The sequence below is a fragment of the Patiria miniata genome, unplaced genomic scaffold, assembly GCF_015706575.1.
Source record: "Patiria miniata isolate m_02_andy unplaced genomic scaffold, ASM1570657v1 HiC_scaffold_22, whole genome shotgun sequence".
NCBI lineage: Eukaryota > Metazoa > Echinodermata > Asteroidea > Valvatida > Asterinidae > Patiria > Patiria miniata.
In genome coordinates, this window is record NW_024037061.1 from 3536481 (window position 1) to 3560381 (window position 23901).

A 23901-nucleotide genomic window follows, 5' to 3' on the forward strand; every position below is an offset into this window, starting at 1 on the left:
CGTTGATCTGGTCCCCCAAATGGTTACTCAGATCAAACATTAATCCAGCAATCCATGATGACAACCTCTTCAACAGGGGAACATTTTAGAAACAACATGAGAAATCAAACACTTTACTCTGTTTATCAATGGGTGTCCTCAATAGAAGTTGATCAGCGTTGATTCTAGTCGCCAGACTGGTGCACAGAATCAAACAATGATACAACAAACCGTGACGACTAGCCTACCTTACAACAATTTCAACACTTCTTTTACGTTTTTTTCTCTTTTTTTTTTCTTGTTCACTTCATTTGGAAACTGTCCTTTATGTCCTCACTATTTCACAAAACAATGTCCATCCAAGAGAGAACTTCTCTCCAGTCTCTCTGTGTTGCACTACGCAAGCTTTAGTGTCTTCAGCCAAGTACACAGGTCACATCGCTGTACTCCTGCCACCTGGTCGTTGACTCCCCAACCTTGCTTTGTCCCCGTTGTCTTCCGTGGTGTCTGTCCACGCACTGTTGTCGTCTCCGGTGGCCTCGTCTTCTGTGGTGCACCCTGCACCGGCGGATTCCCTGTCTTCTTCGGCGGCCTCATCTTCTGTGGTGCACCCTGCACCGGCGGATTCCCAGCCTTTGATGCTCTCTGCAGCAACGGGTATCCTGTCTTCTGTGGTACTCCCTGTACCTTCGGCCTCGTCTTCTTTGATGCGTCCTGCATCGCCGGATCCGCAGTCTGCTGGCTTACCGTTCTTGTCCCGGTCACCTGCACCTGCGGTCTGAAAGTCAATGTCGTTGCTTGCTCCAGCGGGGCTGCTTTCGCCGGGGGATAGTGCCGCTCCGGCTCGGTTGCCGTCACCTGAACATGAAGGTCAGTGTCTTGTGGTCGATAGTCCGTGGTCTGAGTTGCTGTCCCGGCAGTACGGCAGTCGATGAGTTCAGCGTGCTCCGGCTGATCGGCATGCACCAGCGGAGCCGTCCACAACGGTGGATCAGTGTGCATCGATGGAGATGTCAGCAACGATGAAACTATCGATGTGCAGCTAAAGTTCTCCGCAGCAGTTGGATCAGGACTGGAAAAGTCGGTGCATCCACGAACCTCGACCCGATGGACAGCCGCCATGCTCGCCAGTATCACGGGACGGGGCTCCACGTCAACAGCAGGGCTATCATCGCTCGCAGCGGCCTCCCTACTCGTGGTCTCCCCATTCACGCGACAACCCAGCCTAGCATCAACTTCTGCCCCCGGACCGCTGAACAGGCTTGCTCGTCGTTCATCTTCATCCTGATCCGCACTGGTAGAATCATCGGAGCTGTACATCGTTTCCAATTCGACGATCATTTTATTGATCAAACAATGATACAACAAACCGTGACGACTAGCCTACCTTACAACAATTTCAACACTTCTTTTACGTTTTTTTCTCTTTTTTTTTTTCTTGTTCACTTCATTTGGAAACTGTCCTTTATGTCCTCACTATTTCACAAAACAATGTCCATCCAAGAGAGAACTTCTCTCCAGTCTCTCTGTGTTGCACTACGCAAGCTTTAGTGTCTTCAGCCAAGTACACAGGTCACATCGCTGTACTCCTGCCACCTGGTCGTTGACTCCCCAACCTTGCTTTGTCCCCGTTGTCTTCCGTGGTGTCTGTCCACGCACTGTTGTCGTCTCCGGTGGCCTCGTCTTCTGTGGTGCACCCTGCACCGGCGGATTCCCTGTCTTCTTCGGCGGCCTCATCTTCTGTGGTGCACCCTGCACCGGCGGATTCCCAGCCTTTGATGCTCTCTGCAGCAACGGGTATCCTGTCTTCTGTGGTACTCCCTGTACCTTCGGCCTCGTCTTCTTTGATGCGTCCTGCATCGCCGGATCCGCAGTCTGCTGGCTTACCGTTCTTGTCCCGGTCACCTGCACCTGCGGTCTGAAAGTCAATGTCGTTGCTTGCTCCAGCGGGGCTGCTTTCGCCGGGGGATAGTGCCGCTCCGGCTCGGTTGCCGTCACTTGAACATGAAGGTCAGTGTCTTGTGGTCGATAGTCCGTGGTCTGAGTTGCTGTCCCGGCAGTACGGCAGTCGATGAGTTCAGCGTGCTCCGGCTGATCGGCATGCACCAGCGGAGCCGTCCACAACGGTGGATCAGTGTGCATCGATGGAGATGTCAGCAACGATGAAACTATCGATGTGCAGCTAAAGTTCTCCGCAGCAGTTGGATCAGGACTGGAAAAGTCGGTGCATCCACGAACCTCGACCCGATGGACAGCCGCCATGCTCGCCAGTATCACGGGACGGGGCTCCACGTCAACAGCAGGGCTATCATCGCTCGCAGCGGCCTCCCTACTCGTGGTCTCCCCATTCACGCGACAACCCAGCCTAGCATCAACTTCTGCCCCCGGACCGCTGAACAGGCTTGCTCGTCGTTCATCTTCATCCTGATCCGCACTGGTAGAATCATCGGAGCTGTACATCGTTTCCAATTCGACGATCATTTTATTGATCATCTGCAACACACCTACCGCTGAACCAGGTGCCTGTGGATTACGTCTGTCCGAGGAATGGGCTGATCCACAAATCTGCCGCTCCAAGGAGTCTCCCACCTTCCGAACGTCAATGATGACATCGTTGATGGCGTCCACGATCTCAACTGCGGCTGTGCTTTCCGTCATTTCCAGTCGGTCCAAAATCCCGTCAATATCCCACCGCTGCCACCATTTGTAGCGGGATCCTACTGGGCTCTTGTCCGCCAAATCCGGCCAAACGCAAGAAAAGGGGACAGACAGACGGGATTTCTAACTCTGAAGGAAGATCTCATTTATTTCGCCAAGCGGAGTCTGCGGGCAACTTGCCGCACCGCTACCAGACTGCAACTGATCAATTCCCAGCATAGACATGCACAGTTTCACAAAATGTATTACAATGTTACAACGTTACCCAACCCTGGAATCCAGCCAAGTTCTTCCCGCGCAATTGAACAAAAGAGCCCCACTTAGCCAACCTATTTGTAGAGCCTATTTCCGGAGCGCGCGCTAGCCAGACCCAAAACCAGGTCAGGTGCGCGCCGCCGGAGCCCCTCCACCGGAGCACTAGTGCTAGAAATCAATGACAACAAAAGTGTGCATAGACTGTCCGTTACAATACATTTTAAGAAATGCTTGAAATTGGCAATTAAAATTGAAAACTTAGTTCCTCGGAGATGCTATGCTAAAAATGACACAAGCTTTAAATAAATGCGCATCATTCAAAGTACATGTAGCTCATTTCTCCTTTATATTTCTTTCCATTCTGTGTAAGAACATCACTTAATTGTGACCGCAATTTTTTATGACGCAGTGATAGCATGAATTTTGAGCCTAAGTTTATTTACATCTTTAATTTCAACCCAAAATTTGAAAATTGCTGATACCGCATAACCAGACACTTTAGTTACTGCATTTGCTAATGACAACGTATCCACATGTCAATTACTAGTGACAGGCTTTTGTAAGACGCAGGCTCCGATAGAAGACAATTAAGTTATATTAAAAAGGGATGTTAGTTTTAGTCTATGTAGGTGATGTAGTCGAGTCAGCGTTGTTTTCGCCAAATAGATAGTCCCAAATCATTACTTAATTTGCATTACAATGTATTTTGAAAACGGAGTGAATGTTCTAAATATTAAAATTTAAAACTTAAAACATTTTGTACCTTTCATAGTTCGACTACCGTTATTTGTTGTCATTACAAAAAACATAATTAAAACAATGCTTGAAAATTGGCAATATAACTTGCAAACTTATATTTTCGGAGATGCCACGCAAGAAAAGTCACACACTTCATTAAAAAGAAGTGCGCACAATTCAAGTAGCTTATTTCTCCTTCTGACTTCTTTCCATTCCATATAAGAACATAACTTGTGACTGCAAATTTGAGGATACTATGATAGCCTGAATTTTCAGCCAAGTTTGCTTTTGTATCTTTCCACCCAAAATTGGAAAATTGCTGATACTGCATAAACAGACATTAAAGTTGCTGGATTGGCTAGTAATAAAAACATATCCACATGTCAATTACTAGTGACAGGCTTTTGTAAGAGGCGGGCTCCGATAGAAGACAATTAAGTTATATTACGAAGGGCTGTTAGTTTTAGTCTATGTAAGGTAATGTAGTCTGGTCAGCGCTGTTTTTATCAAATACATAGTCTCAAATCCTGAGTCTTAATTGTGGTTTCCATGGTAAACTGCAACAGTGCAAACATTGTCAATGTTGCCTCCCAAGATCATCTATATATATAAGAGAGAGTTTAACTCGGCCTCCGAGACGATGTTTGCTCATGAAAGGATCCGAGACCGCGGGCTCCCGCGGCGCCAAAATCGCTCCACGTCCGTGGAAAAATACGGAGGGTGTCTTCCGCCGGGTCGGACACTTCGGGTCGTCCTGATTTTCCCGTACGGACCGGCGATCCTTTTCGTCTATTTTTCGTGACAGCATTTTGCACAGGAATTTTCCGTCGTGTGCGCTTTCACGTTGACTGCCTGGCCGCCCCCTGTGCTGGCTTTTGTGCGAGTCTAGACTGTGCGAGGTCAGCGAGGTCAACGTAGGGGTTTCGTTTACGTGTTCTACTCAGCCGTACTGCCAAAGCGTTCACCAAATTGTGATATAGGGTGACCTTGGTAAAATATTTTTTCTCCATGGTGCGTGGCCACCGAGTGCCCCTATTCTTTCATATGCTTCGCTTGCCGCCCCTGCGCCGAGTGCAACGAATACTCAAAAGGACTACACATTAAGTATGCCTTGCGCGGTCTGACCAATCGAAAGTCTACACTGCGTAGTATATCCGGGCTATGCAAAACTGTCGATGGCAACGCGTACTGCAGCCTGCTCCACACCCTGGAAACGAGGTTGGGTCTACGGTGCTCGCTATTTGCATGATTTGAAGCACAAGCATGTGAGTGACGTGTATAGTGCTCTGTTGCTTCCATCGTGTGTTAATACAGCTCCATGCTTCCACCAAGGCTGAGCGTTGTGAGTTCGCTGCCCGCCACAGTGTTGCGTTATAATTTCGGGGGCCTGTCTGGGATCAACGAAGGATCGATGCATTGCTTCAAACATCGCGATCTTAAACGCAGTCACACAAAAAATCAACGAAAATGTGTCCGATCCGGCGGAAGACACCCTCCACATTTTTCCACGGACGTGGAGCGATTTTGGCGTCGCGAAAGACCGCGGTCTCAGATCGTTTCAGGAGCAAACATTTTTCGGAGGCCGAGTAAAACTTTGCTCTTATATAGATGGTTGACCCAAGTTGAATAACAGTTGACTCGACAAGTTCCTCGCAGACAGTCTCGCAAATTGTAAGACGTTCAAGTTTACGTTTGTTGAAGAGTCCAATATACTGAAACTTAATTATGACCTTCTTAATCAGCCTTCGCCTGTGTACTACGGCAAGCCTTTCAAGTACGTTTTCTCACAAATGCCACTGCCTCACAAAATGCCAATTTAACAGACCAAAGGGAACATTTACAGACTGTTGCCATATGGTACATAATTATCATGGGCGTCAATCAGTGGGGGACGGGGAACCCCTCCACCCCCCCCCCCCCCATTTTAAAGCGGTGGAGACTTTTTTGGTCCCCCCCCCCCACTTTTCTTCCCCGAATAAAAATTGTAGCTACTACATGTATAATGATTCCATTACTCAGAATAGCTGATTCAATGACACCAAACTCGAAAATGATGTTTAAAAGATGATCTTCGTTTTCCAAATGCGACTGCCTCACAAAAAGCCAATTTAACAGACCAACGGCAACATTTACAGACAGTTGCATGGTACATAATTATCATGTGCGTAAATCGACGGGGGACAGGGGAACCCCCCCCCCCCCATACACACACCCCCCCACATTTTGAGGGGGGACATTGTTTGGTCTCCCCCCCACACACACTTTTTCTTCCCCGAATAAAAATATTGTAGCCTACAATAATGATTCTATTGCTCAGAATACATGTAGCTGATTCAATTACTCAAAACTCAAAACTTTCACAGATGATCTTTTGCTCAAATTGGTTTTAGTGATCAGAAATTGCCTCAGATCACACCACAGAAATTGATATTCTTTAACTGCATGTCTCACCAACTATATCCCCCATTTATTCATCCCCAACACTACGCCCTACCCGATCTATGATCGGGTAAACCAGCTTGTCTGGTAATAACGCTGAGCCATCCGTTAAAACAAAACCGCACCAATGTTGGCTCAGCCATTTCGCTCACTGACCCGCACCAAAGCACTCAGAAAGAAAGAAAAGCGGGCTATAGTTGTTCATATGCCACTGGAACAATAACAGAAAACAAGGACTAAACGCAGTTGTATTTTGGATGCTTATTACAACAATTCTTCTCTTAGAGTTTGTGGAGATAAGTGGTTTAACTTGGAGGAAAATATCAGTTTTCAAGGTAAGTGCATATTTATACGAGAGACAAAACAACTTCTCTGTTCCAAGTCCCTTGAACTAGTGTTGTACATGTAGTAGAGTACATATTTGCATGAGTATATGAATACTTTGCAATTTGTATGATGAGTATGAGTGTTAGTACGAGTACGTACAAGTGTTAGTACCTTGCAATGAGAAAGAGTACTCTTTGGAATACATGTAATTCTTAATTGTATTGTGAATTGGTTGAATATTTTAAGTTTTGCTGAAGGCATATCAATTAACTGTTGTTACTATGTGGCCAACTGGTCTCCATTTTGCCATTTTTTTTTTCAACAGCTAAACGTTGACGCCATGATGACTGCAAGCAACTCGACAGCGGACTTGGACGGGTTTCGCAACACCAGCTTTGCCGTGCTGATGACCCTGGGGGTCATAGGCATTCTGGGTAACGGCCTCGTCTGCGCGATTCATGCACTCAGTCACCAATTTCATGATCGGGCATTTGGCATTTGCGGACTTTTTAGTCTGCTTGATGTTCCTGGTGTTTCATGAGCGTTTTGTCTCGTCCGAAGACTATTTGCATGACCCCCTACGTTGTGTCTTCTTCAAAGCCAATGTACCAGCGTGGTTTGCAGTCAGCCTGTCCAATGTTTGCTTGGTGTGCGTTACCGTGGAGCGGTACATAGCGATTGTGTATCCGCTGCACTATCCTCGCTACTTGTCAAGTTTCAGGGTGAAAGTGGTGACAGTTGGACTGTGGGCTCTGTCGGCGGCATCTGCGTCGATTACAGCATTTTTTCCGATCGATATTTATGTAACCAAGTCCTGCCAGCCGGATTTGACTATCCAAACTACCCTGCTTCACGTACTCTACATCATCAGATTGATACAGTTCGGCGTGCCAGTGCTGTTGATGTTCTTTTGCTACGGCAAGATCATGGTCAATCTGTACCGAAAAGCGCAACTTCACCGTCATGCTAACAACCACGCCCCCGCTGACGACTTAAACAGGGCCCAGCGAAAAGTTGCTCTTCTTTTGCTTTCTGTGGCGGCTATATACGTCGCCAATTGGTTCTCTATTGCAATCTTTAACATCTATCTGTATCTATCTAAAGTGAAGGACGCTTTGCTGACGCAGATCTTCACCGAGGTTTACCCGTTACTGCTGGTCCTGAATTCGCTGGTGAATCCGATAATTTACGCTTTCAAGTACAAGGAGTTCCAAAAGGGCGTGAGGGAGGCCGTGCTGCCCAGCTGTCTTAAAAGGCAGCACAGGGTTGACGTGGGGAATAACGACATTGCGTTGGGGTGAAAAAGTTTGTCATGGTTTCAAGATGGGATTTGAGATTCAATCCCCTGATGAAATTTCATCCGTAGCACGGCTATCAAGAGGGGGCACTCTACTCACGCAATAGACATCTGATAAAAGCTAGACACGACATTTATATGCTTTTAATTTGTGAATTTTGTAAGCAAAATTGGCTGCGTCACGCGGCCTATGGATGTTATGTGATAAGCGAACGTCCTGTGGCTTTAAACCACGTGCATGCGATGATCGTTTATGTAATTAACGTATTCCATACGCAGTTCTGGACGGTTTGGGACAGTTTGCTGAGTAACAGAGAGGGCGGTTTGGGGCGGCGCAGGGACTCACAGGTCAATACACTCAGTCGTATTAAATGCATTATATAAATGCTCACAACACATCATTTGATACTGAATAAATATTTTACCTTTTGTAGATCGACTATTGTTATTTTATTTACATCTTTAATTTCAACCCAAAATTTGAAAATTGCTGATACCGCATCAACAAACACTGAAGTTACTGCATTTGCTAATGACAACAATTAACACATCCACATGTCAATTACTAGTGACATGCTTTTAATGACGTGGGCTCGGATATCTACAAGTTATATTAAGGACGGCTATTAGTTTTAATCTCTGTTGAGTGATTTCGACAGGTCAGGGTTGTTTTTTGTCAAATAGATAGCCCAACTCCTGAGTCTTAATTGTGGTTTTCATAATAAACTGCGACAGTGCAAACACTGTCAATGATGCCTCCCAAGCTCTTCTGGTAATATCGCCGAACCATCCATCAAAAAAGAACCACACCAATGTTGGCTCAGCCATTTCACTTGCCAACCCACACCAAAACACTCACACAGCGCGCACGGGAAAGAAATACAAGTGGACTATAGTTGTTCATATGCCACTGGAACAATAACGGAATCCAAGGACTAAACGCAGTTGTATGTTGGATTCTTATTATAACAATTCTTCTCTTAGAGTTTGTGGAGATAAGTGGTTTAACTTTGAGGAAAATATCAGTTTTCAAGGTAAGTGCATATTTATACGAGAGACAAAACAACTTCTCTGTTCCAAGTCCCTTGAACTAGTGTTGTACATGTAGTAGGGTACATATTTCCATGAGTGTACGAATACTTTGCAATTTGTTATGATGAGTATGAGTACGAGTACGAGTACGTACAAGTGTTAGTACCTTGCAATGAGTAAGAGTACTCTTTGGAATACATGTAATTCTTAATTGTATTGTGAATTGGTTGAATATTTTCAGTTTTGCTGAAGGCATATCAATTAATTGTTGTTACTATGTGGCCAACTGGTCTCCATTTTGCCATTTTTTTTTCAACAGCTAAACGTTGACGCCATGATGACTGCAAGCAACTCGACAGCGGACTTGGACGGGTTTCGCGACACCAGCTTTGCCGTGCTGATGACCCTGGGGGTCATAGGCATTCTGGGTAATGGCCTCGTCTGTGTGACCATCCTCCGAGCGCGATTCATGCACTCGGTCACCAATTTCATGATCGGGCATTTGGCATTTGCGGACTTTTTCGTCTGCTTGACGTTCCTGGTGTTTCAAGAACGTTTTGTCTCGTCCGAAGATTACTTGCATCACCCCCTACGTTGCCTTTTCTTCCAAGCCAATTTAGCGGAGTGGTTTGCGGTCAGCCTGTCCAATGTTTGCTTGGTGTGCGTTACCGTGGAGCGGTACATAGCGATTGTGTATCCGCTGCACTATCCTCGCTACTTGTCCAGTTTCAGGGTGAAAGTGGTGACAGTTGGACTGTGGGCTCTGTCGGCAGCATCAGCGTTAATTTCAGCATTTTTTCCGATCAATATTCATGTAACCAAGTCCTGCATGCCGAATTTGACTATCCCAACTACCCTGCTTCACATAGTCTACGTCATCAGATTGGCACAGTTCGGCGCGCCAGTGCTGTTGATGTTCTTTTGCTACGGCAAGATCACGGTCAATCTGTACCGAAAAGCGCAACTTCACCGTCATGCTAACAACCACGCCCCCGCTGACGACTTAAACAGGGCTCAGCGAAAAGTTGCTCTTCTTTTGTTTTCTGTGGCAGCTATATACGTCACCATTTGGTCCTCCTTTGGAATCTTTAACAGCTATCTGTATCTATCTAAAGTGAAGGACGCTTTCTTGAGGCAGATCTTCAACGAGGTTTACCCGATACTGATGGTCCTGAATTCGCTGGTGAATCCGATAATTTACGCTTTCAAGTACAAGGAGTTCCAAAAGGGCGTGAGGGAGGCCGTGCTGCCCAGCTGTCTTAAAAGGCAGCACAGGGTTGACGTAGGAAATAACGACATTGCAATGGGGTGAAAAAAGTTTGTCTTGGTTTCAAGATGGGATTTTAGATTCAATCCCCTGATGAAATTTCAACCGTAGCAAGGCTATCAAGAGGGGGCACTCTACTCACGCAATAGACAGATCTTATAAAAGCTAGACACGACATTTATATGCTTTTATTTTGTGAATTTTGTAAGCAAAATAGGCTGCGTCACGCGACCTATGGATGTTACGCGATAAGCTTCAAATCACGTGCATACGATGAACGTTTATGTAATTAACATATTCCATACGCAGTTCTGGACGGTTTGGGACAGTTTACCGAGTAACAGAGAGGGCGGTTTGGGGCAGCGCAGGGACTCACAGGTCAATACACTCAGTCGTATTAAATGCATTATGTAAATGATTACAACACATCATTTGATACCGAATACATAATTTACCTTTTGTAGATAGACTATTGTTATTTTATGTCTCAAGACAATCATACATTTTAAGAAATGCTTAAAATTGGCAATTAAAATTGAAAACTTAGATCCTCGGAGATGCTACGCTAAAAATGACACAAGCTTTAAATCAATGCGCATAATTTAAAGTAGCTCATTTCTCCTTCTTTATATTTCTTTCCATTCTGTGTAAGAACATAACTTAATTGTGACTGCAATTTTTTCATGACACAAAGATAGTTTTGAGCCTCAGTTTATTTACATCTTTAATTTCAACCCAAAATTTGAAAATTGCTGATACCGCATCAACAAACACTGAAGTTACTGCATTTGCTAATGACAACAACACATCCACATGTCAATTACTAGTGACAGGCTTTTAATGACGTGGGCTGGATATTTACAAGTTATATTAAGGACGGCTATTAGTTTAAACTCCTGTTGAGTGATTTCGACAGGTCAGGGTTGTTTTTTTTTGTCAATAGATAGCCCAAATCCTGAGTCTTAATTGTGGTTTTTATAATAAACTGCGACAGTGCAAACACTGTCAATGATGCCTCCCAAGATCTTCTGATAATATCGCCGAGCCATTTCACTCGCCAACCCACACCAAAGCACTCACACAGCGCGCACGAGAAAGAAATAAAAGTTGACTATAGTTGTTCATATGCCACTGGAACAATAACGGAATCCAAGGACTAATCGCAGTTGTATTTTCGATGCTTATTATAGCAATTCTTCTCTTAGAGTTTGTGGAGATAAGTGGTTTAACTTTGAGGAAAATATCAGTTTTCAAGGTAAGTGCATATTTATACGAGAGACAAAACAACTTCTCTGTTCCAAGTCCCTTGAACTAGTGTTGTACATGTAGTAGGGTACATATTTCCATGAGTGTACGAATACTTTGCAATTTGTTATGATGAGTATGAGTGTTAGTACGAGTACGTACAAGTGTTACTACCTTGCAATGAGTAAGAGTACTCTTTGGAATTCATGTAATTCTTAATTGTATTGTGAATTGGTTGAATATTTTAAGTTTTGCTGAAGGCATATAATTAACTGTTGTTACTATGTGGCCAACTGGTCTCCATTTTGCCATTTTTTTTTCAACAGCTAAACGTTGACGCCATGATGACTGCAAGCAACTCGACAACAGAGGACTTGGACGGGTTTCGCGACACCAGCTTTGCCGTGCTGACGACCCTGGGGGTCATAGGCATTCTGGGTAACGGCCTCGTCTGCGTGACCATCCTCCGAGCGCGATTCATGCACTCGGTCACCAATTTCATGATCGGGCATTTGGCATTTGCGGACTTTTTCGTCTGCTTGACGTTCCTGGTGTTTCAAGAACGTTTTGTCTCGTCGGAAGATTACTTGCATGACCCCCTACGTTGTCTCTTCTTGAAAGCCAATGTACCAGCGTGGTTTGCGATCAGCCTGTCCAATGTTTGCTTGGTGTGTGTTACCGTGGAGCGGTACATAGCGATTGTGTATCCGCTGCACTATCCTCGCTACTTGTCAAGTTTCAGGGTGAAAGTGGTGACAGTTGGACTGTGGGCTCTGTCGGCGGCATCTGCGTCGATTTCAGCATTATTTCCGATCGATGTTCATGTAACCAATTCCTGCCTGCCGGATTTGACAATCCCAACTACCCTGCTTCACGTACTCTACATCATCAGATTGGCACAGTTCTCCGCGCCAGTGCTGTTGATGTTCTTTTGCTACGGCAAGATCATGGTCAATCTGTACCGAAAAGCGCAACTTCACCGTCATGCTAACAACCACGCCCCCGCTGACGACTTAAACAGGGCCCAGCGAAAAGTTGCTCTTCTTTTGTTTTCTGTGGCGGCTATATACGTCACCATTTGGTCCTCCTTTGGAATCTTTAACAGCTATCTTTATCTATCTAAAGTGAAGGACGCTTTCCTGAGGCAGATCTACACAGAGGTTTACCCGATACTGATGGTCCTGAATTCGCTGGTGAATCCGATAATTTACGCTTTCAAGTACAAGGAGTTCCAAAAAGGCGTGAGGGAGGCCGTGCTGCCCAGCTGTCTTAAAAGGCAGCACAGGGTTGACGTAGGAAATAACGACATTGCGATGGGGTGAAAAAAAATTCGTCTTGGTTTCAAGATTGGATTTTAGATTCAATCCCCTGACGAAATTTCATCCGTAGCACGGCTATCAAGAGGGGGCACTCTACTCACGCAATAGACATCTGATAAAAGCTAGACACGACATTTATATGTTTTTGATTTGTGAATTTTGTAAGCAAAATAGGCTGTGTCACGCGGCCTATGAATGTTACGTGATAAGCGAACGTCCTGTGGATTCAAATCACACGCATACGATGAACGTTTATGTAATTGACGTACTCCATACGCAGTTCTGGACGGTTTGGGACAGTTTACTGAGTAACAGAGAGGGCGGTTTGGGGCGGCGCAGGGACTCATAGGTCAATACACTCAGTCGTATTAAATGCATTATGTAAATGTTCAAAACACATCATTTTGATACCGAATACATATTTCACTTTTTGTAGATCGACTATTGTTATTTTATGTCTCAAGACAATCATACATTTGAAAATATGCTTGAAATTGGCAATTAAAATTGAAAACTTAGATCCTCGGAGATGCTATGCTAAAAATGACACAAGCTTGAAATAAATGCGCATAATTTAAAGTAGCTCATTTCTCCTTTATATTTCTTTCCATTCTGTGTAAGAACATAACTTAATTGTGACTGCAATTTTTTTTATGACACCGTGATAGCATGAATTTTTTGAGCATCAATTTCTTTACATCTTTAATTTCAACCCAAATTTTGAAAATTGAGGATATCGCATAAACAGACACTGAAGTCTCTGCATTTGCTAAAGACAACATATCCACATTTCAAGTACTAGTGACAGGCTTTTGTTAGACGCAGGCTCCGATAGATGACAATTAAGTTATATAATATGAAGGGCTGTTAGTTTTAGTCTATGTAAGGTGATGTAGTCGAGTCAGCGTTGTTTTCGCCAAATAGATAGTCCCAAATCATTACTTAATTGCATTACAATGTATATTGAAAACAGAGTGAATGTTCCAAATATATCATTTAAAACTTAAAACATTTTGTACCTTTCATAGTTTGACTACTGTTATTTAATGTCTCAGTACAAAAAAAATATAATTAAAACAATGCTTGAAAATTGGCAAAATAGCTTGCAAACTTATATTTTCGGAGATGCCACGCAAAAAAAAGTCACACACTTTGAAAGAAGTGGGCACAATTTAAGTAGCTTATTTCTCCCTCTGACTTCTTTCCATTCCATATAAGAACATAACTTGTGACTGCAAATTTGATGATACTATGATAGCCTGAATTTTCAGCCAAGTTTGCTTTTGTATCTTTTCACCCAAAATTGGAAAATTGCTGATTCTGCATAAACGGACATTAAGGTTGCTGGATTGGCTAGTAATAAAAACATATCCACATGACAATTACTAGTGACAGGCTTTTGTAAGAGGCGGGCTCCGATAGAAGACAATTAAGTTATATTACGAAGGGCTGTTAGTTTTAGTCTATGTAAGGTAATGTAGTCTGGTCAGCGTTGTTTTTATCAAATAGATAGTCTCAAATCCGGAGTCTTAATTGTGGTTTCCATGGTAAACTGCGACAGTGCAAACATTGTCAACGTTGCCTCCCAAGATCGTCTGGTAATAACGCTGAGCCATCCATCAAAACAAAACAGCACCAGTATTGGCTCAGCCATTTCGCTCACTAACCCGCACCAAAGCACTCAGAAAGAAAGAAAAGCGGGCTATAGTTGTTCACATGCCACTGGAACAATAACAGAAAACAAGGACTAAACGCAGTTGTATTTTGGATGCTTATTACAATTCTTCTCTTAGAGTTTGTGGAGATACGTGGTTTAACTTTGAGGAAAATATCAGTTTTCAAGGTAAGTGCATATTTATACGAGAGACAAAACAACTTCTCTGTTCCAAGTCCCTTGAACTAGTGTTGTACATGTAGTAGAGTACATATTTCCATGAGTGTATTGAATACTTTGCAATTTGTATGATGAGTATGAGTGTTAGTCCGAGTACGTACAAGTGTTAGTACCTTGCAATGAGAAAGAGTACTCTTTGGAATACATGTAATTCTTAATTATATTGTGAATTGGTTGAATATTTTAAGTTTTGCTGAAGGCATATCAATTAACTGTTGTTACTATTTGGCCAACTGGTCTCCATTTTGCCATTTTTTTTTCAACAGCTAAACGTTGACGCCATGATGACTGCAAGCAACTCGACAACGCACTTGGACGGGTTTCGCGACACCAGCTTTGCCGTGCTGATGACCCTGGGGGTCATAGGCATTCTGGGTAATGGCCTCGTCTGCGTGACCATCCTCCGAGCGCGATTCATGCACTCAGTCACCAATTTCATGATCGGGCATTTGGCATTTGCGGACTTTTTAGTCTGCTTGATGTTCCTGGTGTTTCATGAGCGTTTTGTCTCGTCCGAAGACTATTTGCACGACCCCCTACGTTGTGTCTTCTTCAAAGCCAATGTACCAGCGTGGTTTGCAGTCAGCCTGTCCAATGTTTGCTTGGTGTGCGTTACCGTGGAGCGGTACATAGCGATTGTGTATCCGCTGCACTATCCTCGCTACTTGTCAAGTTTCAGGGTGAAAGTGGTGACAGTTGGACTGTGGGCTCTGTCGGCGGCATCTGCGTCGATTACAGCATTTTTTCCGATCGATATTTATGTGACCAAGTCCTGCCAGCCGGATTTGACTATCCCAACTACCCTGCTTCACGTACTCTACATCATCAGATTGATACAGTTCGGCGTGCCAGTGCTGTTGATGTTCTTTTGCTACGGCAAGATCATGGTCAATCTGTACCGAAAAGCGCAACTTCACCGTCATGCTAACAACCACGCCCCCGCTGACGACTTAAACAGGGCCCAGCGAAAAGTTGCTCTTCTTTTGCTTTCTGTGGCGGCTATATACGTCGCCAATTGGTTCTCTATTGCAATCTTTAACATCTATCTGTATCTATCTAAAGTGAAGGACGCTTTGCTGACGCAGATCTTCACCGAGGTTTACCCGTTACTGCTGGTCCTGAATTCACTGGTGAATCCGATAATTTACGCTTTCAAGTACAAGGAGTTCCAAAAGGGCGTGAGGGAGGCCGTGCTGCCCAGCTGTCTTAAAAGGCAGCACAGGGTTGACGTGGGGAATAACGACATTGCGATGGGGTGAAAAAAGTTTGTCTTGGTTTCACGGAAGGGATTTTAGATTCAATCCCCTGATGAAATTTCATCTGTGGCACGGCTATCAAGAGGGGGCAATCTACTCACGCAACAGACATCTGATAAAAGCTAGACACGACATTTATATATGCTTTTATTTTGTGAATTTTGTAAGCAAAATAGGTTTCGTCACGCGGCCTATGGATGTTACGCGATAAGCGAACGTCCTGTGTCTTCAAATCACACGCATACGATGAACGTTTATGTAATTAACGTATTCCATACGCAGTTCTGGACGGTTTGGGACAGTTTACTGAGTAACAGAGAGGGCGGTTTGAGGCGGCGCAGGGACTCATAGGTCAATACACTCAGACGTATTAAATGCATTATGTAAATGCTCAAAACACATCATTTTGATACCGAATACATATTTCACTTTTTGTAGATCGACTATTGTTATTTTATGTCTCAAGACAATCATACATTTGAAAAAATGCTTGAAATAGGCAATTAAAATTGAAAACTTAGATCCTCGGAGATGCTATGCTAAAAATGACACAAGCTTGAAATAAATGCGCATAATTTAAAGTAGCTCATTTCTCCTTCTTTATATTTCTTTCCATTCTGTGTAAGAACATAACTTAATTGTGACTGCATTTCTTTTATGACAGAGTGATAGTTTTGAGCCTAAGTCTATTTACATCTTTAATTTCAACCCAAAATTTGAAAATTGCTGATACCGCATCAACAAACACTGAAGTTACTGCATTTGCTAATGACAACAACACATCCACATGTCAAGTACTAGTGACAGGCTTTTAATGACCTGGGCTCGGATATTTACAAGTTATATTAAGGACGGCTATTAGTTTTAATCTCTGTTAGATGATTTAGTTGAGTCAGGGTTGTTTTTTGTCAAATAGATAGTCCCAAATCATTACTTAATTGCATTACAATGTATATTGAAAACAGAGTGAATGTTCCAAATATATCATTTAAAACTTAAAACATTTTGTACCTTTCATAGTTTGACTACCGTCATTTAATGTCTCAGTACAAAAAAATATAATTAAAACAATGCTTGAAAATTGGCAAAATAGCTTGGAAACTTATATTTTCGGAGATCTTAATTGCGGTTCCATGGTAAACTGCGACAGTACAAACACTGTCAATGTTGTCTGCCAAGATCTTCCGGTAATAACGCCGAGCCATCCATCAAAACAAAACCGCACCAGTATTGGCTCAGCCATTTCGCTCGCCAACCCACACCAAAGCACTCACAGAGCGCGCACGGGAAAGAAATAAAAGTGGGCTATAGTTGTTCATATGCCACTGGAACGATAACGGAATCCAAGGACTAAACACAGTTGAATTGTGGGTAGTAATAACAATTCTTCTCTAAGATCTTGTGGAGATAAGTGGATTAACTTTGAGGAAATTCAGTTTTCAAGGTAAGTGCCTAGTATGTCCCTTCAACCGGTGTTGTACTTGAGCACATTTCTATGAGTATGCATACTTTGCCATCAATGCCATGAGTACAAGAACAACTTCCTTAGTATGAGTCCCTGCAATTAGTACAATTTGAGTACAATTATCTGCCATGAGTTGCAGTACATGTACATTCGTAAAAAACAATTTCTGTGCACGAGTGCTGAGTAGGCCTACAGTGCTTTGCCATGAGTATCTGTACAAGTAATGAGTATGAGTACTTTGCCATGAGTATTGAGTACAGTGCATTTCTTTTCCATGAGTATACCAAGTAGTCTCTATTTTGCAATCTCACTCAACAGATAAACATTGACACCATGATTGCTATGATGAGCAACTTGACGACAGAGGACTCAGAAAACCAGATTAGCGACGGCAGCTTTGCCGCGCTGACGACCCTGGGGGTCATAGGCATTCTGGGTAACGGCCTCGTCTGCGTGACCATCCTCCGAGCGCGATTCATGCACTCAGTCACCAATTTCATGATCGGGCATTTGGCATTTGCGGACTTTTTAGTCTGCTTGACGTTCCTGGTGTTTCAAGAGCGTTTTGTCGCGTCCGAAGACTTGCATTACCCCCTATGTTGTCTTTTCTTCAAAGCCAAGATTGCAGTGTGGTTTGCAGTCAGCCTGTCCAACGTTTGCTTGGTGTGTGTTACCGTGGAGCGGTACATAGCGATTGTGTATCCACTGCACTATCCTCACTACTTGTCGAGTGTCAGGGTGAAAGTGGTGACGGTTAAACTGTGGGCTCTGTCGGCGGCATTTGCGTCGATTCAAATATTTATGCCGACGGACACCACTTCTGGAGCCTGCCTTCCAGATTTGACTCTCCGTGATACGGCGTTTGACATACTCTTTGCCGTCAAAATTGCACAGTTCTCCGCGCCAGTGCTGTTTCTGTTTTTTTGCTACGGCAAGATCATGGTCAATCTGTACCGAAAAGCTCGACTTCAGCGTCATGCTAACAACCACGCCCCCGCTGACGACTTGAACAGGGCCCAGCGAAAAGTCGCTCTTCTCTTGTTTTCTGTAGCGGCCATATACGTCACCTTTTGGTTTACCATTTTAATCTTTAACAGCTATCTGTATATATCTAATGAGAAGGATGCTTTCCTGATACAGATCTTCACTGAGATGCACCCGATACTGCTGGTCCTGAATTCGCTGGCAAATCCGATAGTTTACGCTTTCAAGTACAAGGAGTTCCAAAAGGGCGTGAGGGAGGCCGTGCTACCCAGCTGTCTTAAAAGGCAGCACAGGGTTGACGTGGGAAATAACGACATTGCGATGGGGTGAAAAAAGTTTGTCTTGGTTTCAAGATGGGATTGGAGATTCAATCCCCTGATGAAACCTGCCTGTAACAAGGCTACCAAGAGAGAGCGCTCTAGGATTGATCACAGAAGTTATTTTTCGATAGCAAAAAAAATCCCTTGTGTACTTAGTATGATTGAGGTAGATTAAAACACAATACCCTGCACAACTTTTTCACCCAGATGGTGAGTAAAACAGCCCTTTTTAAGCTCAAAAATGTACGTCTGTATGTATGTAAATGTATGTACTATACTATGCGCGTATCTGCATTGAGCGCACGTCGCGCGGATACGCGCGCTGTCAACAAGCGTTTTGCCCATACTATTTCAAATCACGGTTGTTACGCGCACGACTGGCGGTCTATGCGTTTATATGTCTGTGATTGATACTGTTCATATAGCGCCCTCTACTGGTGGTTTTGCTCATGACCTGCATAATGAGGGGAATTAATCGAAAAGCCAGCCTCAAACTTATACTTATTATATAGTCAGAACTGTACATTGTAGTGGAATCTTCAAATAATTTTTTGTAAATGTCCAGTTTGCCCTATATAAGTCGCAATATTATTGTGTCGTAGACTTAGTCTGGTTCCCAGACCAAATGATTCCAACTATTCCTGATGAATCTTAGGTCAGGTAGCCTCCGGTAATACAATGTATTACAATTTACATCACGTGACTAAAACGGGAGGAATTCCTCCTTTTTCCGAAACTGTCCGAAGTTTGCCGAATTCATTTCGTCGACAATCGGATAGTGTCCGAGTATTTCCGAGTATAATATAGGTTTTATTAACTGCTAATTGCTTATTAAAAACTTTAAAAAACTAGTTGATAATTAATATCCATTGCTTTTATTTAGAAAACTTGAAATTCAACGTCGATTTTGCACTCGGATCGTATAAGAGGGGCGAACTTTTTGCTGCGTCATGCACTATGTTTGAATTTGACGACCGTTACCGGCATTTTCCAAAACGCGGCTTGGTCTCAATTCGGCTCCGCCTGCTAACAGTGCTGTTTGGGTGTCCAACTTTGAAGATTCCAGGTTAAAATTAGTCAATGTTTTTTTACAGAAGTATTAAACTGTATATCATAACTGTATGATATATGAAGCAAGTGATTTATTTTTAAAAAAAATATCGGAACGCTAAAAGCTTTATGTGATAAAGCGAATTCGGAAACGAAGTCGAGCTTTGAAAAAGGGCCGTCAATGTCGTCATGTTTATTTTTAGCCACGGAGGCTGCCTGACCTACAATTTAGACGTGTAGACGTCGGGGGAAATTGTCAGGTCGGGGAACCAGACTATCGTAGACTGTACGTTTCATTTCTTTGCCTTTAACCATTTTTGCACCGAACTAAAATTTCGATTCAAAGAAAGTAAAGTTTGCTGGCCTGCAACCGAGCAATATTTACAAAAGTGACATAAATCTTGTAAAATACCAAAAATTGTTGTGCTTGAAATACAAATCGAACTTAAGTTTAAATCACTTTCCATCTTTTTCAAACCACTAACACAATGCTTTCTTTCCACTAATTTATTCCCTTTAAAGGGGCACTGAGGTCCTGAAATCCTTGAAAATTTCATGTTTTGGATTGTTTACTTAGCCTATTTCAAACATCTGGTTGAAAGGAAACCAACCTAATGTCTTACCGTTCCCGAGAAAAGAAAAAAAACCCGCTTGTTTACATCGGACACGACGGAGCACGAATACGTTTTTCGTGTCGTTCTCGGTGTACGATATACACATTGTGTGTCTCGGGACTAGTGGTGACCAATCGCCAATGTAAAAATAGTGGTTTCTTCAACGTCCGCAAAAGACGAACACTTCACGAATGAAATCACAACTAGCATCCAAACAGCTCGAATTTATGGGGTCGCAAAAGTGGACCCCGAAATTCGTTCTTACACGCATAATACAGGAATTACACAAAAACATCCAGTTTTGAATTGAAGTTGGGTGGATGTTTATATCCTACTTGTAAATGTTATTTCCGATTAAAATCATTTCGTTCAAAGCGCGTTTTGTAGCCCAATTGGGCTGTTCCAGGACCTAGAGTCCCTTTAAGCAAATATCTGTGAATCAACTTTGAGATAAAATGGAGGTACCAGTGCAGGCATCTCAAGTTACGGGGGTATTATGTACTTAAAGGGAAGATACAACATTTGCAAACATCACAAAACGAAATGATCGAGTTATCACGAAATACCTTACTGAATTGTTAGGGATTGACAGTCTAAAACATTCTGTAAAATCGTGGCTCCTGGTGTGCTGTCATTTTCAAGAAAAATAGGATTTCGCCAACGCTGGTCAGCTGACCAGCGTTGGAGAAAACTGGCTTTTTTCAAAAAGTGCTCCTAATTTTTCATAATTAGCTATTCCGCGTTTTCTTTGCAATTGATTACACACCTGTGAAGGGGTACAAGCCTGCTAGACTGATTCTCTGACCTTACAATTCCGCAAAGTTTATAAATTGCTCTGTTTCATCTTAAGTGGGGTCAGGGAACCAGACTACAAGAACATGATTGGTTTTCTTGCTTTTTCCAGCATCTACAAGCCCAAATCGTGAAACAAGTCATTTTAACAATATTTGCTATAACATATTAATCCTCCAAATCCATTTATTTCTGAAAATTGCAGCAAAAGCAAATGTTGTACATTCCCTTTAATATCCTACTCTCTTGACAGGAATGGTGTATCACTCCTAGACAATCAGCGTTTCGAGTTATCCCAATTTGAGTAATCACGATTTGACCGTACGTTTTGTCGGAGCAGTTTCTGTGTGAACTTTCAACAATTGTATACTCACATTATTTGAAAGCTGGCCAACGTGGAGCCCTTTTCTGAAGTCAACGTTGCCATTTATTGCCGAGTTGAGAATCTTTGGCAATGCCAGGGTTAGCAAGTCACCGTAGGATCTGTGCCATTAAGGAAAAAGAAAAAAAACGTTGGAAACAATCAACAGTTATGAATAAAAATTCAGTAAAAGAAAGCCTCATTTCATAGTCACTGTTTGATACAGGAGACTTTCTGTAATGTTGTAAACAACACGAAACACTACAGGGTGAGTTAAAAAAAGTGGAACCCAAACCCCCAAAATTATATTTCATATTTAAAAAAATATGAAGCACCAAAAATTATGACTGGAAAGCCAATTTCATAAGCTCCTTTTAGATGAAAAAAATACTGAAATTGCTCAATCCATTCGAAGAATATCACCATTTTAACACAATGACCCTAAAACCTGTCTCGTTCAAAAATGCGATTTCAAGAATCGTCGTCACAGTTGTCTTCAAACATCACCAGCAATGAAACCTCAGTTTAAAAGTTAAAAATATTCAACAAATTCCTTTTGAAGGCCCGTTTATTAAAAAAAGTTGATTTTATCAATCATATTGTTTGCCTAACCAGGGTGTTAATAAAGATATTATGTACTACTGTTCTTGACAGTTGATGAAACAAGTATTCTGTGTCATTTTCCTTGTTGTTCCAAACAGTCAAAACACACAATAAATTGCTGTTTTTGGACAAGACAGGTTTTAGGGTCAGTGCGTTTAAATGGTGATATTCTTTGAACGGATTGAGCAATTTCGGTATTTTTTTCGTCTAAAAGTAGCTTATGAAATTGGCTTTCCAGTCATTATTAGTTTTGGTGCTACATATTTTTTTCCCGCTTTTTTTGACTCGCCCTGTATCTGCAAAAGTGCATCTTTTTAACTTACGATCTTTGATATGTGCTGATGGTGACGTGAGTTGAGTGTTGGCAGTTGGACGGCGTGTCTGCTTGATGCACCGTGCCACGCGGGAAGTAAAGAAGATCGCCGGTCTGTGTAGGGCAGGAAAACAATCCCAAACTAAAAATTTGGACTTTGATATAGTTGACTAATTGTTATGCATGTGACTTTTGACCTTTGTGGGTTATGACATCTGCTTAAAAAAAAAACGAATTTAATAGAAAGATAATATTAATTACAAGTCCATCACAAGTCATTTCCCAAGTCTTGTGACTAAGACAGAGGAAGAGCAATAACAGAGGAATGCCCAAGTTTGTCAGAGTTCATTTGAATAGAGTGTGACTTTACTTGAGGACTTAATTGTAAGAACTTGTGATGACTTGTGATGACTTGTGAGGACTTGTGAGGTCTTGTGAGGACTTGTAAAGACCTGTGAGGACTTTTGAGGATTTGTGAGGACTTGTGAGGGCTTGAAAGGACTTGTAAAGACTTGTGAGGTCTTGTGAGGACTTGTGAAGACTTGCGAGGACTTGAAAGGACTTGTAAAGACTTGTGAGGTCTTGTGAGGACTTGTAAAGACTTGTGAGGACTTGTGAGGATTTGTGAGGACTTGTGAGGGCTGGTAAGGAGTTGTAAGGACTTGTGAAGACTTTTGAAGACTTGTGAACTTGAGAGGACTTGTGGACTTGTGAAGACTTATGAAGACTTGTGAGGGCCTGTAAGGACTTGTGAGGACTTGTTATGACTTGTGATGTCTTATAAGGACTTGTAAGGACTTGTGAGGGCTTGTTAGGACTTGTAAGGACATGTGAAGAAGTGTGAAGACTGGTGAACTTGTGAGGACTTGTGAACTTGTGAAGACTTATGAAGACTTGTGAAGACTCTTGTAGACTTCCGAGGACTTGTGGGGTTTTATGATAGACCTTACATTGAATTCATGAAGAATGTTTGCTTACCTCTAAGACAAAGTCGTGGGTCGGATGGCCAATGTCATCTTGGGTCAGGTCACCACTGTAGTCTCTGGGGAGCTCTGTTGGGGGCGCGTACAGGCGCCAGTGTTTCCTACCCTCCAGCTGAAGAATAAAGACCTGCCACAGATTATACATAAACAAGATGATAACTGGTACCAGCTGCTTGGATACCAATCAAATAGCACCAGTTACGTGCCTGTCAGTGGACTAAGAGGGCTTGAACAAGTGGGGGCCCTACTTCACTGACACTGGCCAGTTCCACCAGAAGAATAAGGAACTACCGCGGACCGTGCAAGGAACCAAAAAAGTATAACTGGTACACGTCACTTGGTTACCAATGAAACAGCAGGAGTCTTAAAGGGAATGTACATCATTGGCTTTTGCTGTAATTTTCAGAAATGAACTATTTGAGGGGTTAGTATAATAGATCAAATATTGTTACACTGACATTTTTGAAGTTTTGTGTTCGAAAAGGTTGGAAAAACCAAGAAAAACACAAATGTTCTGGTAGTCTGGTTCCCTGACTCCACAGAAGATAAAATGGATCAATTTATAGATGATTGAAAATTGTAAGGCAAGGGAACCAGACTAGCTGCCCTGCACCCATTCATGAACATGTAACCAATAGCAAACAAAATTTGGGCTGACAAAATGGTAAATTTGGAGCAGTACATGTAGTTGAAAAATAGTTAGGTTTTTC

At 42.7% G+C, this 23901-nt stretch overlaps 1 protein-coding gene across 2 annotated transcripts in view; it reads right to left on the reverse strand.

Annotated features, from left to right (window-relative positions):
• Positions 1-23901, reverse strand: part of LOC119730422 (ribosomal oxygenase 2-like) — a 44558-nt gene that overhangs the window by 15841 nt on the left and 4816 nt on the right. For both annotated transcript variants that reach the window (XM_038203306.1, XM_038203305.1), the window contains exons 5-7: positions 23187-23318; positions 22219-22322; positions 21306-21414 (exon numbers count right to left, since the gene is read on the reverse strand). In XM_038203306.1, the coding sequence (XP_038059234.1) occupies positions 21306-21414; positions 22219-22322; positions 23187-23318 (345 nt within the window). The remainder of the gene's footprint in view (positions 1-21305; positions 21415-22218; positions 22323-23186; positions 23319-23901) is intronic.